General features: G+C 55.3%; 2 protein-coding genes across 4 annotated transcripts; both read left to right on the top strand.

The window, feature by feature from the left end:
- The first annotated feature begins 2356 nt into the window (after positions 1 to 2356).
- LRG1 (leucine rich alpha-2-glycoprotein 1) lies at positions 2357 to 4889 on the top strand. The gene is made up of 2 exons (XM_006206548.4): positions 2357 to 2461; positions 3437 to 4889. Exons 1-2 carry the CDS (start codon positions 2409 to 2411, stop codon positions 4452 to 4454), a joined length of 1071 nt encoding a protein of 356 aa, XP_006206610.2. The 5' UTR covers positions 2357 to 2408; the 3' UTR covers positions 4455 to 4889.
- Positions 4890 to 5848: 959 nt separating this feature from the next.
- Positions 5849 to 13165, top strand: PLIN5 (perilipin 5). Of its 3 annotated transcripts, none has more exons than XM_072947030.1 (8): positions 5849 to 5901; positions 6680 to 6760; positions 7586 to 7781; positions 8721 to 8845; positions 9175 to 9355; positions 10198 to 10397; positions 11830 to 11946; positions 12114 to 13165. In XM_072947030.1, the coding sequence occupies exons 2-8, from the start codon at positions 6701 to 6703 to the stop codon at positions 12642 to 12644; spliced, it is 1410 nt and encodes a 469-aa protein (XP_072803131.1). In that variant the 5' UTR covers positions 5849 to 5901; positions 6680 to 6700; the 3' UTR covers positions 12645 to 13165. The 3 variants fall into 3 exon arrangements, with proteins under 3 accessions (XP_072803131.1, XP_072803132.1, XP_072803130.1); XM_072947031.1 differs by having other exon boundaries at positions 8721 to 8803; XM_072947029.1 differs by lacking the exon at positions 5849 to 5901 and adding an exon at positions 6457 to 6520.
- Positions 13166 to 16305: the final 3140 nt, after the last annotated feature.

Below are 16305 nucleotides of genomic sequence, written 5' to 3' on the forward strand. Positions count from 1 at the left end.
CCTTCTAGCCCATGTCGATAAAGCACCTCTTGTGCGCTGGGCTCTGGGGACTGAGCAATGAACAAGATGGACCCCCTCTCCCATTATCATGAGGAGACTGATTTAAACAAAGAAACACAAAACAACGTGACAGCAATTAGCAGCTCCTCCTGAACATGTCTTGTTTTTTTCAGCTTGACTGAGATATATTTGACATATAACATTGTATAGGTTTCTGGTGTACATCTTGATGATTTGATATATTTGATATGTATTGTAAGATTATCACCACAATAAGGTTAACACCTCCATTACCCCACATAGTTACTGTATGTGTATGTGTGTTAAGAATGTTTAAGATCTAATCTCTTAGCAACTTTCAAGTATATGACACAGTATTGTTAACAGTAATCCCACGTTGTACATTACATCCCCAGGATTTATTCATCTTATAGCTGGGAATTTGTACCCTTTGACCAGCGTCTCCCTATCTTCCCCTCCCCCCAAGTCCCTGACAACCACCATTCTACTCTTGGTTTCTATGAATTTGGTTATCTTCTATAATTGAGATCACTCAGCCTTTGTCTTTCTCTGCTTATTTCACTTAGAATAATGCCCTCATTTCATCCATGTTGTCACAAATGTCAGGATTTGCTTGTTATAATTGAATAATATTCCACCATATATATACATATATATATATGTATCACATCTTTATCCACTCGTCTGTTGATGGACACTTAGGCTGTTTCCATGTCTTGGCTGATGTAAGTAATGCTGTAATGAACATGGGAGTGCAGATACCTCTTCTTCTTCTTTTTTTTCTTAATGTCTTTTTTTTAAATGGAGGTACTGGGGGTTGAACCCAGGACCTCATGCATGCTAAGCACGTGCCCTACCACTGGGCTATACCCCACCCCACAACAGATATCTCTTCAAGACCCTGATTTAATTTCCTTTCCATACATACCCAGACGTGGAATTACTGGATCATAGGATAGTTCTATTTTTAATTTTTTGAGGAAACTCCCCTACTGTTTTCCATAGCAGCCGTACCAACCTACATTCCCACCCACAGTGCCGAAGGGTTCCCCTTCTCCACATCCTCACCAGCACTTGTTATCTCCTCTTTTTGGTGAAGCCGTTCCGTCAGGAGTGGGTGACGTCTCACTGGTTTTGATTTGCATTCTCCTGAGGAGGAGTGAGTTGAGCGCCTTTGCGTGTACCTGCTGGCCATCGGTATGTCTTTGGAAAAACGTCTATTCAGGTCCTTTGCCTTCTCGTGTGTGTCTTTTTTCCATCTCTGCAGACCTGCTGTTCTCTCCTGTGTGTCCTGCTCTGCCTGTGTCTCTGGTTCTGTGTATTTCCCCCATCTCTGTGTCCCTGCCTGTGTCTGGGTATTCATGTAGGTGGTTGTCTGGCTGTCTTTGTATGTGCCTTCCTATGCCAGCCTGCCTGTTACCCTTTCAGCTTATGTGTCCACTAAGACAGAACTGAATAGGGACAAAATCCTTCAGAAATTGGGCTGGGTTTGAAAAGAGGCCATGGCCAGACATGCAGATAAAGATGATACATCACACCTGGATGTTTAGAAACTCAGCAAGAATTAAAGCACTGAATAACTGAATAACCAAGCCTGTGAGATACGGTCAAAGCAGCTTCCAAAGGGAAATGTGTAGCCTCCAAATACATTTATTAGGAAGTGAGAAAGATCCAAAACAAATAGCACTTAAGTTGAAGAAAGGTCAGAAGGGGCCCTCGGAGAAGGAGGTCAACTTCACAGATGGAGAAACTGAGGCCAAGAAAAGTTAAGCCGCTTGCCCAAGCTCACAAAGCAAAGCAGGCACAGCAGAGCTGGGATTCGGAACAAGGTAAGAACCAGATTTAGTTCCTTTTAGACTGTTGTTCAAAGACAGTAGAGACTTTTGGCATCAATTTTAAATTCTATTTTTAAAAAATTATTTTATTTAAAAAACCCAATAACAATATGTCATGAATTTAAGACAAGTGTTTTTTTGTTCTCTTCACTGAGCTTCCTGGTGGCTCAAATTTTTTTGTAAATAGTATCTCTTGCTCAAAGAGCTGTCCCCATCCCCCAAGACTGGGGCCTTGCAAACTTGACCCTTGATTCCTAGGTTGGGGGAAGTGGGACTCAGCCTCAGATACCTTCCAAATGCAGGAATCAGGGGTGGGGGGGTAGGGGGGGTGGGGAGGGGGTGGGGACTGAAGAGAAGGCAGTGGGCAGCCCTCCTCCTCTCCTCTCCCGGCCAGGAAGCAATTTTGCAATCCTGACTCCTCCCTTTCCCCTGCCTGGCTTAGGTCCAGCCCCTAACAGGCACAGGACGTGGGTAGGGACTTCCCTATGGTTGGTGCCCCTGCCCCCAGCCCAGGCAGTTATAAGGCCACCTTGCCAGACCAAGGGAACCTGGATGGAAAAGAGAAAGGCCGCCATGTCCTCTTGGAGCCTGGAGGGAAAACAGAGGTAGGTCCTCACCCCACCATCCTGGGCAGGCCTGGACACCAGATGGTACAGAGATGGATAGTAGTCCTCCTGTCCCACTGAAGTCGCAGAGCCAGACATAGGCCTGCAGACTGGAACAGACTGACACCCAGGCTCAAACTGGACAGATTCACTCCCATACACACGCTCACTGCAGAAGCCCCAGGTGGTCCACGGGCTACAGCCACCAAGGATGTTTGGGTGGTTTCTGGTGCTACTGGCTAGGACATCACTGCTGGAGGCACCAGAAGGAGCAGAAGCCCCAACCCTCCAAGGGTTACAGTGCCAACTGTAAGTCACCCTCTCCCAAAGCCAAATGCCAGCCCTGTGCAAAGGAGGATGCACTTTTCATGCTTAGAGTCCTGTTTGTACCTGGAGTCCTGGGTTGCACCCTAGCACTTTGGAATAAGATGGGGCCAGACACATGTAACCTAACCTGGTTTGGTCAGGGCTGGACAAAAAGAGAAGGAGCCCAGAGGGGGAAACTGAGAGTTCTGCTTGAGAAGTTCAGAGAAAGCTTTGTGGAAAGTAGGGCATTGGAGCTGGGGCTTTGCAGGATGAGTAAGAGCTCTTGGGCTTTGCCTTCAAAACATGGAGCCAGGGAGAAAAGAAATGACCCAGGAAACAAGTGAGAGCAGAATAAATTAGTGAGTAATTAATAGGCCATTTGGGGCTGGGCTGGCAATGGGGAAGGGTAGCATTTAGGAGTCAGACTAAGAAACTCAGATTTCATAGAAATAGAATTATTCCTAGGACAGGAGCTATTTCTGGCTTTGTAGGGGGCAAGGGTGGATGCAAGGAGAGGAAGAGGAAGTTACTGCACTAGGCCAGCCCAGCAACGAGGTGGCATGGTCCAGAGTGGTAGAAATAGAGACAGGAAGAAGCAAGCAGGTATATTTCCACCTGGATGTACATCTTTATTTTGACTTATTAAGCACTTTCTGTCATTGCCTGCAGCCCAGCCGGCTGGGACCCCCATCTTTCTAGAATCCTCTTCCTGCTACTGCTCTTTGTGACCTCAGCCCAGGGGGTCACCCCAAATCCGAATCCTGATGCCTGCCTGGTATCCCAGTCAAGCAATGGCAGCTCTGTCTCCTGCCACCCACCTGCCAAACTCCCCCACTCCCTCCCAGCTGACACCATCTACCTGGCCATGGAGTTCTTGAACCTGACTCAGCTGCCTGCCAACACCCTCCAGGATGTCCCTAACCTGCAGGAACTGCACCTTTCCAGCAACCAGCTGGAGGACCTCTCTGCCAAGTTCTTGCTGCCTGTGCCTCAGCTAAAGGTGCTGGACCTAACCCGCAATGCCCTGACCCGGCTGCCCACCGGCCTCTTCCAGGTCTCGGCTGCCCTCCACACCTTGGTGCTGAAGGAAAACCGGCTGAAAGGCCTGGAGGCCTCGTGGCTGCATGGCCTGAAAGCCCTGGGGCATCTGGACCTGTCGGGAAATGAGCTCCAGATGCTGCCCCCTGGGCTGCTGGCCAACTTCACCGACTTGCACACCCTTGACCTAGGCAATAACCACCTGAAGACTTTGCCCCCTGATCTTCTGAGGGGCCCCTTGAAGTTGGAACGGCTTCACCTGGAGGGCAATAGATTGCAGGTGCTTGGAGAGGAACTTCTGGAGCCCCAACCAAAACTGCGCTACCTTTTCCTGAGCGACAACAGGCTGGCCACAGTGGCAGCCGGTGCCTTCCGAGGTCTGCAGAGGCTGGACATGCTGGACCTCTCCAACAACTTGCTGACCACTGTGCCCGAGGGGCTCTGGACATCCTTGGGAAAGGCCGCCGGGAACATGAAGGACGGTTTTGACATCTCCGGTAACCCCTGGATCTGCGACCGGAAACTGGACGACCTCTACCAGTGGCTTGTGGCCAATGAAGACAAGATGTTCTCCCGGAATGACACACGCTGCGCTGGCCCTAGAGCCTTGAAGGGCCAGATGCTCTTGGCAGTGGCCAGGTCCCCTTGAAGGGCTGAGGTGGGGGTGGGAAGACAAGGCTTGGCAGAACACTGCACCCCACTTAGCAAATAATCCCACCTTCTGAGGGTGAGACTGGGGCTTCCAATTGTTGCCAGGACCTGTTTCGCCAACACTTCCCAAAACCCACCTGGGGCTTTTCCCTGCCTCTGCAATTTGCTCAAGCTATACCCTCTTCCAGAGGCACCATTTCCCAGATCTCTTGGTCTCTGGCTCCCTCAGCCTGCCCTGGCCATCTGACTCTGTCCCCTAGTTTGAGGGGTTCTCTGAGTGCAGGGCCTGGGGCTGGGTTCCCCTTAACCTAGCATTACTGCGTTTGGGGTCAGACCAGAAGAGGTTAATAAATAACTTGGAACGGAATTGGATGTATTTGCTGTGTCCCTAACATCTCCCAAGTCGAATTCTTAGGTCTCCAGGATGAAGCTGGAGGACAGAGGAGCCATGCCATGAAATCCCATACGAATGGCAATTGGGATCTGACAGCCATGACTGCTCCTCCCCCTCTCCCCGTCCCAGGACTGAACTGGAAATAAAACCCTGACCATTGCCCTGGGTGTCATTTTACCAGTGGATTCCTGCCAGAGCTTGCGTCCTGGGGAAGGTTTAAATTAAACCAGATTGCTTCAGGGCTCCAAATAATTTTTCACACTGGCCCATGATAACCAGGAGGGCAGCTGCCCAGGGCAAGTGTGGGCAGGCTGGATAGGGCTGAACACCTGGGCAGAGGCCCAGGGGGGCTGTATTTTCACAGTTCCAGAACCTCTGGGCCACCTGCCAACACAGCGTTGGGCATGGTGGGGTCAAGGTCAGACTGGGAGGATGGTGGGATGTTTGGGCATGCTCGGTTTTTGACGCTCCCTGGAAGGAGGGAAGTGCCCACATCGGTGGTCATTCCGGAGTGGCAATGAAAGCCAGGGTTCTGGAGTCTGGCAGAGCTGGGGTTGAATCAGATTGTTCAATCACTAGGCGACCTGAGGCAAGTGGTTTTAAGCACTGTGAGCCTCATTTTGCTCCTGCCTGTCTCCTGATTTAGTTAAGTGGCAGATTTTCAAAAATAAAAGGAAAGACCTTGAGAACTTGCCCAAGGTCACGGGGAGAATCTGTGGGGGCTGTAATCGCCCTCCACTGTCTCTGCTGCAACAGCAGTGAGGGTGACAGGTGGCCAATTTGGCCAACAAAAGTAGCTCAATCCTTGGGCACCAGCGTCTCCAGGTTGCTATGGCAACTGAGAAGCGCTCCAGGAGCCACTAGGAAGAAGGGGAGGGGTCTTAAGCCCCGCCCTCGGGGCACGCCCCCCGACAGCCTTTCTCCATTGGTCGGGACCTTGGGCCCTGCCCCCAAGCCGCTATAAGGTGGGCAGGGTGGGCTCGGGGTGGAGACTGGAGCCTGAGTCTAGGGTCCGCCGCGGTACCTGGGGGCTGAGGCTGCACGCGCCCAGGTGAGTGCCGCGCGGGCAGCGTCCAGGAGCGCCCTGCAGCCCGGTGGGTGGGTGGGTGCGCGAGCGGGCGAGCGAGAGTCCAGCGGCTTAGGGAGATAGGGATGTGATGGGCCGGAGCAGGTGGCTGAGACCCTTGGCCCAGTTGGCCCAAGCTCAGGACCCAGTTGGGCGAGGACTAGGGTTCAGAGGATGCTGGGTGGGGACAGGGGAAGTGCTGCAGGCGGGGAGTGTGAGGTAGAACTCCCAGTCTGAGTGTACTTAACTGAATGACCTTGGGCCCAACATGGACCCGCTGTGGGCCTCAGTTTCCCTGTCTGTCAAGCTGGACTGTGGGTTTACTGGGATTCCAGAGCTACCACCAGCACCCCTGCAGGGGACTACGTGCCCAGTTCTGTCCCAGGCCGGGGGCAACAGGCATCTGCCTCCCTTTGCAGCCCACGCAGGTGAAGGCATTCGCCCAGAGTCAGGGAGCCGGTCAAGGCAGGATTCAAATGCTGGTGTCTCTCTCCCCAGAGCCCATGCTTTGAATCACGACAGGGGCCCCACCTTGCCAGAGGCTCTCAAGTGTGCACCTACTGTAAACCTGCGCACGCACTGTCCTTGCTCGTGATGATCTGAAGTAGGTATCATTACCCCATTTTGCAGATGAGGAAACTGAGGCCCCAAGAGGGAATGAGACTTGCCTGGGTCACAAAGCCCAAGCCGGACAGAGCCCAGGGCCTGGGCAGCAGCCGGGAAAGCTGGGGTGTCGGGGCCCTCACTCTATCCTGCCCCCCAGGGTGACCTGTTTGCAGCAGGCATGTCAGAAGAGGAGGCAGCTCAGGCCCCCAGAACCAGTTTGTGGGAGCAGGACCAGCAGGTGAGGGGCTGTGGCCCCCGTGGAGCAGGGCACGGGAGAGGGTGGGGGGACAGTCCCTCCTAGGGTAGTTTCAGACGGGATCTGCTCCACTCACCTCTATCCTTGTTGTGAGTGCCTCACTCACACCATTTTGGACCGTGGGGGTGGAGGAGAGGCACATTCTACCCATTTCCCAGAGGGGCAAAGTGAGGCCCAGGGAGGTGCATGTCTCTCCAGACATTCCCGGCCAGCTTACCTGGCCTCTGCTCAACTCTCTCCCTCTCCCATCTCTGGGTCTCTGCCTGTATCTCTCTGTTTCTGTGTCCACCATCATGGCACTCTTAACAACAACAATAAAGTAGCAGCAATCATAGCCTAAACTCGGCATCACTCAGTGTCCCAAGCAGCCACATATATCGGCTCCTTGAATCCCCACCACAGCCCTAGAGACCCATTTTACAAACGGGGAGACTGAGTCACAGAGCAGTGCACTCACTTGCCGAAGCTCGCACAGCTTGGAAGTGGCCAAATCGGAACCAAACACAGGTCGTCTTGCTTCAGAGGCTGTGCTCTTAATGGCCAGACATTAGTGGCTCTTCCCTGGAGCAGAGCAGCCTAGTTCTTTCAGACCTGGTCCCACTCTGTGTATGCTATTGAGAACAGGCGCGCCTCTGGGTGGGTCTCTGTTGCCTCTACACAGCTGTGCTCAGAGCGCGCCCCGCCCCCCGCCCCGGCCCCTCTTGCCCACCCCTCGTCCTGGCCCAGAGAGGGTGAGTGGGCTATCCAGCATGTGGCTGAGCCCCTCACCACCCCTGAGGTCCCCGCTGATGCCACCCCTTCCTGCAGAATGTGCTGCAGCGTGTGGCGGCCCTGCCCCTGGTCAGGGCCACGTGCACTGCAGTCTCCGATGCTTACAGTGCCACCAAGGACAAACACCCACTGCTGGGCTCTGCCTGTCACCTGGCCGAGCGCTGCGTGTGCAGCCTGACCACCCATGCCCTGGACCACGCCCAGCCGCTGCTCAGCCACCTGCAGCCCCAGTGTGAGTCATCCAAGCCCATGTCCTGGGTCCTGTGGTGCGTCCCACTGCCCCCACCACTCACGCTCCCTCTGCATGACGTGGGCTGCCATGGACCCCAGGGGCCTGGCATTCCTCCTCGCCTTACCTATCCTGTGTGCCTTTAGTCTCTGCCTGCCTGTCCCCCAGCCACCTGTGTCACCCTCTCTTGGGTCCTTCTGCCTGCTCCATCTTCCCTTCCATTGTCTGCCTTTCCACCCCCCTCATTGTACCTGCATCCCTCCTGCCCTCTGCCTCTGCTTATTGTCCCTCTGCAGTTTGATCGCCTGGCTGACTGCCCTGAGCTGTTTACTTGTGGTCCCCTTTCTTTTGTCCCCATTTTGTCCATCTCACTGTCATCTCTTGGCCTGATGTGCCTTGAGTCCAGCCTCTCTCCCCTGTCTGCCCCTCTGTCCCTGCCTCCGCCTGTCCTGAGCCTGAGACTAGCTCAGGAGTCCCACTTGGTGGTGGGGGAAGGGGGCAGAGAGACCCTGGGCCTCACATCTCACTGAGGAAGGGGATCACCTGAGGGTCCCAGCCCAGGGCCTCACCTGCTTCCTTCTCAGCTGGCTTATGTGACCTTGAACCTGCTTCCTGGGGCATATGAGCTGGGCGCCAGTGAGGAGTCACCTTGGTGCTGGCAGTAGCCAGTGGTAGGGCAGAGGCGAGAAGGGCAGAGAGGTGGGGTCCAGCCTGGTGGCCCAGCCACACCCTCAGGGCCCCCCAGCCCCTTGCAGGGAGCCAGCCAAGTGCCCCCCATGATTCAGGCCCCTCTCTGTCTCTCCCAGTTTCTCTCCTTCCCTCTGTGTGTGTCTCCTTTTTTCTCTGCCTCTCCCCCAGCACCCCCTCCCTCTGTGACCCTCTGTGTGTCCCTATCTCCTGCCACATCTCCCCGATTCTCACTCCCTGCCTCTCTGTCTGCAGTGGCTACAGTGAACAGTCTAGCCTGCATGTGCCTGGACAAGCTGGAGGAGAAGCTGCCCTTTCTCCAGCAACCTTCGGAGACGGTACCGGCACCGGCAGACTGCGGGGACCTGCAGTGGGTAGAGGTGGGAGCGAGGAATACAGTCTCCTCTGAGCTGGCCTGGATGGCTGGGCTGGTTAGACTCCAGGGACGAGTCAGGCTTTTTTCGTCAACTTGCAAAACATCAGCCAGATGAAAATAATTGACACCCACATTTTCTGAGCACTTAATATGTGCCAGCTGGTGCTGAGAAGCCCATCGACAACCCTGTGAGGAAGCGATTTTCTTTCCCTCCATTTTATAGAGGGGAAACTGTGGCCCAAAGCCAGGAAAGGGCCAGGGGTCCTTGCCCTGAAGCCCCAGGGAGCTGAGGTCAGGGAAAGGGAGCTGGAAACCAGGGGTTCTTCCCGCCAGGTGGTGACCTCAGCCAAGGACGCAGTGGCCAGTGGTGTGACAGGCGTGGTGGGCCTGGCGCGGCAGGGCCGCCGCTGGAGTGTGGAGCTGAAACAATCTATGAGCCATGCAGTGGACGTCGTGCTGGGCAAGTCGGAGGAGCTGGTGGACCACTTCCTGCCCATGACCGAGGAAGAGCTCGGTAAGGTCCCTGAATCCTGCCAGTCCCCACCCCTGAGAGTTTTGGATCAGAGAGGTCTGGGACTCACCCAAGGCCACACAGCAGATCAGCAGGAGCTCCAGCCCAGGCCTGACCTCCCCGTCCACTAACACAGTCCCTGACACACACCCTCCTAGAAACTTGACTGCCCAGACCCCCAAGAGCATACAGGACTAGAGACTCGAGGGCCACAGTGTCAAACTGGCGGCCCTCCATATTGTAGTATTTGGCCTGTGCAATGCCTTTAAAATGGCTTAATTCATCACATGCATTGAAAAATCAGATTTTGTCCTACAAATCCTGATTTCTAGCTTGCCTTGAAAAACCGGACAGTTAGGTCGAATAGCATCCTCCCCTTTACATGGTTCCCTTAAACCCCACTATTCTCCAAGTTCTACATCCTGTCTGCTGACCCTGCAGGCCATCTGACTTCTCAGCTCTGCTTTACGGCCCTAGACGTACATGTGGACATACTCCATCCTTGGCAGAAAGGCTGTGAAGCATCTTTGAAACACCTACTGTGTGCCAAGCACTTGTGATCAGTTCTTTCAGAAGCAGTTAGGAGAATGGTTAAGAGTGCCTGGTTCGAATCCCACATCTGCCTCTTGAATGCTGTGGGACTTAACCTCTCTTATCTCCGTTTTCTTCATCTATACATGGACCTAATAATAGTGCCTGCATTGTAGGGCTTGGGGAAGGTCAAATGAGTTAATATGTAAAGGGAAACTATAAATTTAGGCACCCATGGGTTTGTCCACCCAGGAGGGTGAGCAGAGGCAGAGGGCGTGGCCACACTGACTCCCCACCCCTACCCCCTCCTGCAGCGGCACTGGCGGCAGAGGCGGAGGGCCCGGAAGTGGGCTCGGTGGAAGAGCAGAGGCGACATCAGGGCTACTTTGTGCGCTTGGGCTCCCTGTCTGCGCGGCTCCGCCACCTGGCATATGAGCACTCTCTGGGGAAACTGAGGCAGAGGAAACATGATGCCCAGGACACACTGGCCCAGCTGCAGGAGACTCTGGAGCTGGTGAGAGCCCTCTGCCCACCTCAGCCCGGGGATGCAGGCCAGTAAGCATGGACTGAGTGCCAGCGGAGTACTTGGTTCCGGGCTAGTCTGAAAGGGGAGGCAGAGCCATGTGTGTTCAGGGCTGGGGAGTCGGGGAACCTGGGCCGGAGGCACCCAGTGGGCACCAAGGCTCAGCCTGGAAAGTCAGGAGGGAAGTAGCAGCTGGAGACCACAGGCAGGGAAGGTAGATGAGAAGTGGGTGGAGGTGCTTCTTTCTGGGCTTCCCAGTCACCAACCCCAATCTTCCCCAGACTTTGGGTTTTACCTCATACCCAGCTTCTCCCCGCATCGTGCACCCCTCCCTGCTCCAAAGGAACTTCACAGCTCCTGTTTGCTGGGCTTGACAAGTTCAGACGCCCCCCACCCTGCTCCCCATCTCAACTGACGGCAGCTCTGTCCTTCCAGAGGCTCAGGCCAAAACCTGAGAGTCACTCTCAATTCTCCTCTTCTCCTCCTCTTCCTCATCCAACACATCAGCCAGTACTGTTGGCTCTGCCTTCAAAGTCTGCCCTGAGCCGGCCGACATCTCGTCCCTCCACCTGGGTCCAGGCTCTCATCCCATACCCCACAGCCTGTCTCTCCTGAAGCAGCCACCAGAGGGCACCTGTGAGCCCCACAGACGGCTAATTTCACTGAGCATGTGTTCTCATGGTTCATCCATATTGTAGCATGTGTCAGAATTTCCTTCCTTTTTAAGGCTGAATAATACAGTCGTTCCTCGGTATCCGTGAGGGATTGGTTCCAAGACCTCCCACGAATATTAAAATCCGTGGGTGCTCAGGTCACTTCTACAAAACAGCGTATGTAGTACAGTCTGCCCTCTGTATCCACTCAGTTCAACAAACTGAGAATTTTGGTTGAATCTGAGGATGAGGAACCCGTGGACACAGAGGGCAGACTGTTCTATCGTATGAATGAACCACAATTTATTTCTATTAATCTTCTAATACCTTTCCTGTCCCGGGCACTGAAGGCACAGTGGCCCCCTCAGGACACTCACAGTCTAGTAGGGGGATCAGAGTCAGGAGAGCATGCTGGGTGCTCTGGGACCCAGAGGAGGGATCCGCCCAGCCAGGAGTAGGGGAAGGAAGGCTTCTTGGAGGGGGTGATGGTGACATCTACAAGGAGACTTGAATTGGAGTGAACCAGGCAGGGGGAAGGGGAGTAGCTGACAGAGGCACCAGCGTGGGCAAAAGCCTGGCAGTGAACCTGAGCTTCAGGGGAACCACGGGTCACAGGGTCTAGCCAAAGGGCAGGCTGGCCAGGCTGAATCAGCAGGTGGGGAAGGTTATGTACAGGGGTTGTTCCCTAAATGCTTATTGAGGCCAGATCCAGGCTAGGGTCCTGGCTCCCCCAACCCCTGAATCCTCCAGCTCTGACTCCCACTCCACAGATCGACCGCATGCAGTGCGGGGTGACCCCAATCACCCCAGCCCGCCCTGGGAAGGTGCATGAGCTGTGGGAGGACTGGAGCCAGTGCCCCCCAGAGAACGGCCGCCGCCGCAGCCAGGTAGGATGGTGCGGAGAAAGGGAAAGTGAGGGTGGTCTGGATCTGCCCAGGGGCCAGACTCCAGCCATCTCCAACCAAGTGCTGAGGTCAGCTGGTTGGAGTGTCCCTGGGGAAACTGAGGCAGGGCAGTTTTCCTGGCGAAAGTCCTCCCCTCCCCTCCCCCGCAGGCGGAGCTGGAGACCTTGGTGCTGTCCCGCAGTCTGATGCGGGAGCTGCAGAGCACCGTGGACGTACTGGAGACCAGCGTGCGGGGCCTGCCTCCCAACGCCCAGGAGAAGGTGGCCGAGGTGCGGCGCAGCGTGGACGCTCTGCAGGTCGCCTTCGCCGACGCCCGCTGCTTCGGGGATGTGCCGGCGGCCGTGCTGGCCGAGGGCCGGGGCAGCGTGGCCCGGGCCCACGCCTGTGTGGACGAGCTGCTGGAGCTGGTGGTGCAGGCCGTGCCACTGCCCTGGCTGGTCGGGCCCTTCGCGCCCATCCTGGTGGAGCGGTCGGGGCCCCCGCCCGACCTGGAGGCCCTGGTGGACGAGGTCGTGGGGGGGCCCGACCCACGCTGGGCGCACCTGGACTGGCCGGCCCAGCAGAGAGCCTGGGAGGCTCGGCACGGGGATGGGACAGGCCTCCCGGGGAAAATTCCCGAGGAGGAGCCTGAGCCCCTCAACCACCCCAAGCACACTCTGATGCCAGAGCTGGACTTCTGACCCGATGGGGACCGTGGGGCAGCAGAGGCAGCGGGAGGCCGTTTTGCACCCGGCTATCTCTGCTGCCCCCTAGTGGTCATACCCCAGCACTACTAGCCGATGCCTTGGCCTTGGCCCTGGCCTTGGCCTTGGCCCGGGAATAGAGCTGGGTGGGGATTAGGGGCTGAATTCTGAATCTAGACCAGCTTCATTGATATCAGACCATTCCCAGTCTTCCCCCTGGACACGTGAGGACTTGAACCTAACTCAGGTCGACTAGCCCCAAGGTGGGTTCACGGCCTGCGGTCCCAATTGTCCCACCCCAAGAAGCTGATCAAAACTCCCCAGAGAAGCACACGTTTTGCCCAAGTAGAAGCACAAGCTTCTATCTGGGGCTTTGAGAAGTGAGCACCTCTCTCCTCCTCTTGTCCATCCTGGACTGGGGTCCCCAGAGATACCTGGCTGCTACAGCTGGACCCGCCATACCCACTTGCTTTGCTGGTTGGTGTCTACTCTCCAGAATAAAGGTGATTCATGTTGTCCAAAGGCCAGTGTCTATTCCAGCGGGGGGTGAGGGTGGCTGAGAGGTGTGTGAGAGTATGGCACCAGCCAGGGTTCTAGATTTGAAAGGAGCGATGCCTCCCTGACCAGCTTGTCATCCTGTCTGGGGTTCTACTGTTAGCGCCCAGCCCACTTGGGTTAAAGCATTCAAATGTAGCCTCTTAGTGTGGAAGCTGTTCACACTTTAGTTTAAATGAATTTCTTGGAAACTGCAGGCAGCAGGATCAGGAAGAGGGAAAAGTCAGAGGGAACAGCCCTTCCTTGCCCACTTCCCTGGACCAGTCAGGATGGGGGAGACAAAGGCAGGGCAAGGGCCACAGGCCAGCCTCATGGGGGCCCTCCCGTCCTCTGACCGTGTTCTTGACTGCCCCTCAGACTCCCTTGTGGCCAGGCAGGGCGTTGGGAAACCGCAGTCTGGTGTGGTGAGGTCAGGGTGGCCCCTGGTTTCCCTGGGACCCAGTCCAAGGGTGGCTCTGGGAGTCCCAACCACTTTCCGCCAGCCAGATTGACCTCCTGCCGCTGCTTAGGAATGTCCATGGCTCCCTGTCACCTTCAGACCAAACACCCATGCTCCTCACCCTGGTGTTTGAGGACTTCCAGTTTCATCCTCGGCCTGACACAGATGCTGGTGCACATTCCCCAACCTTGGGGCCTTTGCTCAGGTTGGGACTGGAATGCCGTCTCATCCATCCTCACGCCAGCCCCAATACCACCACCTCCCTGGCCCTCCCTGACTCCCCCAGTGGGACAGCTCTGCCCCTCCAGAGCCCACCTTCTTGGAACTCCAAGCCCTTTCTACCTGGACAGAAACCACAGGCAGCCTTGCCTTCTCTTCCCCCATGAGGTTGGGGGCCCCTGGAGGGCCAGGCTCAGTGAGCGGGAGCAGAATGGCACACAGAAAGGCCATGTGGCAGAGGGACCGGCTCAGGTAAAGGCACAGCAGTTGAGAATCAGTTTGACCAGAGCAGAGGGGAGGGAAAGAATGAGGGAGGTCCTGAAATCTGCTGGGAGGGAGCAGTAGTTAAGGCCCTGGGGTTGAGTCCCTGCCTTGCCTTCAAATGGGTAAGTGACTCTTCCTCTCTGAACCCCCATTTTCCCCTCTGTGAAATGGGTGTGAAAGTGGGGGTAAGACAGCTGTGCTCAATCCTAGCAGACGCTTCACTCATGGAAGCTATTATCCACTCATTCATTTGTTCATTCAACAAATAGTTACTGAGGGCAAGGGTATAGCTCCGTGCTAGAGTGTGTGGCTAGCATGCACGAGGTCCTGGGTTCAATCCACAGTATCTCTGTTAAAAATAAACAAACCTAATTAGCCCCCCCTCAAAAAAATTAGTTATTGAGTACCTACTGCGTGCCAGGCAGTTCTCCATCTTGGGGGCACAGAAATGAACAAACTGGATAAAAATTCTGCTCTCTAGGACCTTACAATACAGTAGGAGAGACAGACAATAAACAAAAAAAGTAAACTGTCTTAGTGTTAATAGATGATGAAAAAATGAGATGGGACATAGGGAGTGTCAGGAGTACAAGGAGGGTGATTTTTTTTTAAATAGGAAAGGAGGAGTCCAGGAAGACCTTTCTGAAGAGGTGACATATTTGCAAAGACTGGTGAGCATTCCTGGCAGTGGGAACAGCCTGTGCAAAGGCCCTGAGGCAGGACTGGGCCTGGTGTGTGGGAGGAACAGCCAAGAGGCCCATGTGTCTGGAGCAGAGAGCAATGGAGAGAGAGGGAGGAGGAGAGGGCAGGGAGATGGGGCAGGTCCTGTGGAGTCTTGTGAGCTGCGGGGAGGACTTGGGCTATTTACCCCAAGGGAGGTGGGAGGCCTGGAGGGCTGTGGGCAGAGGAAGGGTGGGACCTGACTTGGTGTTTATAATCATTTTTATTATTTTGGCTGCGTTTCTCTTCCTTGCTGTTCTGCGGCAGCCCTGCAGGGGAGGGGAGGGGCACACTCAGGGTTTCCCCACAACCTTTGAGAAGCATTGGCTGGGAAGACAGAGTTTGGGAGACATCCTGTTTTGTTCCCCAACTGTTTGGCAAACACAGTGGTGACTCCAAGGAAACAACCTGGGGGTCATCAGGGCCAGTGGCTGGACCCTCCCTCCTCCTGGCTTAGTGCCCAGAGCCACCAAGCGGGTTAGAACCCCCACCCCACTGCCAGCACACAGCTGGGATCCCTGTCTCAGGGGCAGGCAGTGGGTGTTCAGGAAGGGCATAGTAATCATGTCTCTGCTTGCCTGCACACCCACCCACAGGCAGCCTGCTCAGCACTTAGGCTCTGGGTCTGGGTTCAAATCCTGTCTCTGTCACTTCCCAGTCTGTGGCCTCAGGCACAAGGTACCTCTTCTGGGAAGCCGCCCTGGGTTGGCCCAAGCCCACCAGGCCTGGATCTCCTCGTAGGGGCCCCCTAATCCTGTTGGTACCTGTCTTGGGCTGTATTTTGGCCCTTAAAGGGAAGCCCTTCTGCAATGTGGCATGTCCCCTCCCTGCTTGGGACAGACCCTGTTCCTCTTTCTGCCTAGACAATGCTAAGCTGATGTTTGCTGAGCAACTGGGTACCAGGCATTGGGGTAAACAGGTTACACATGTAACCTCATTTCATGCTTACATCCACCCTATGAGTTGGTCCATTTAGCCAAATATTTATTAAGTGCCGTCTGTGTGCCAGGTATTGTTCTATTGCAGGGGACATAGCAGGGAACAAAAGGCAGGCCTGGTGGAGGTGAGGGAAGAAGCTGCATGGGTGTCTAGGGAAGAGTGCGCCAGGCTACGGGAACAGCAGGTGCAAATGCCCTGTGGCAGGACCAGGCCTGGAGAGTTGGAGGAACAGAGAGGAGGCCTGTGTGGGTGACGCACAGTGAGTGAGGGGGAGAGGGAGGAGGTGAGGGCAGGGAGGAAGCAAGACCTTGTGGGCCACGGGGAGGAGTCTGGAAGGGGAAACTGAGGCACAAGCCTGGTAACTGGCCAAGGTGGCCCAGCAGAGAAGAGATTTGAACCAAACCTAGATGTAAACCGGAGGCCAAGAGAGTAAGCAGGCAGTGCCTTGGGGGTACAGGAAGGCCCATGAATCACTCAGCCTGGTCGGGGCGGGTGCCGTGGGCAGAAGTTGCCTGGTGCTGA

The sequence above is a fragment of the Vicugna pacos genome, chromosome 22 (assembly GCF_048564905.1).
Source record: "Vicugna pacos chromosome 22, VicPac4, whole genome shotgun sequence".
NCBI lineage: Eukaryota > Metazoa > Chordata > Mammalia > Artiodactyla > Camelidae > Vicugna > Vicugna pacos.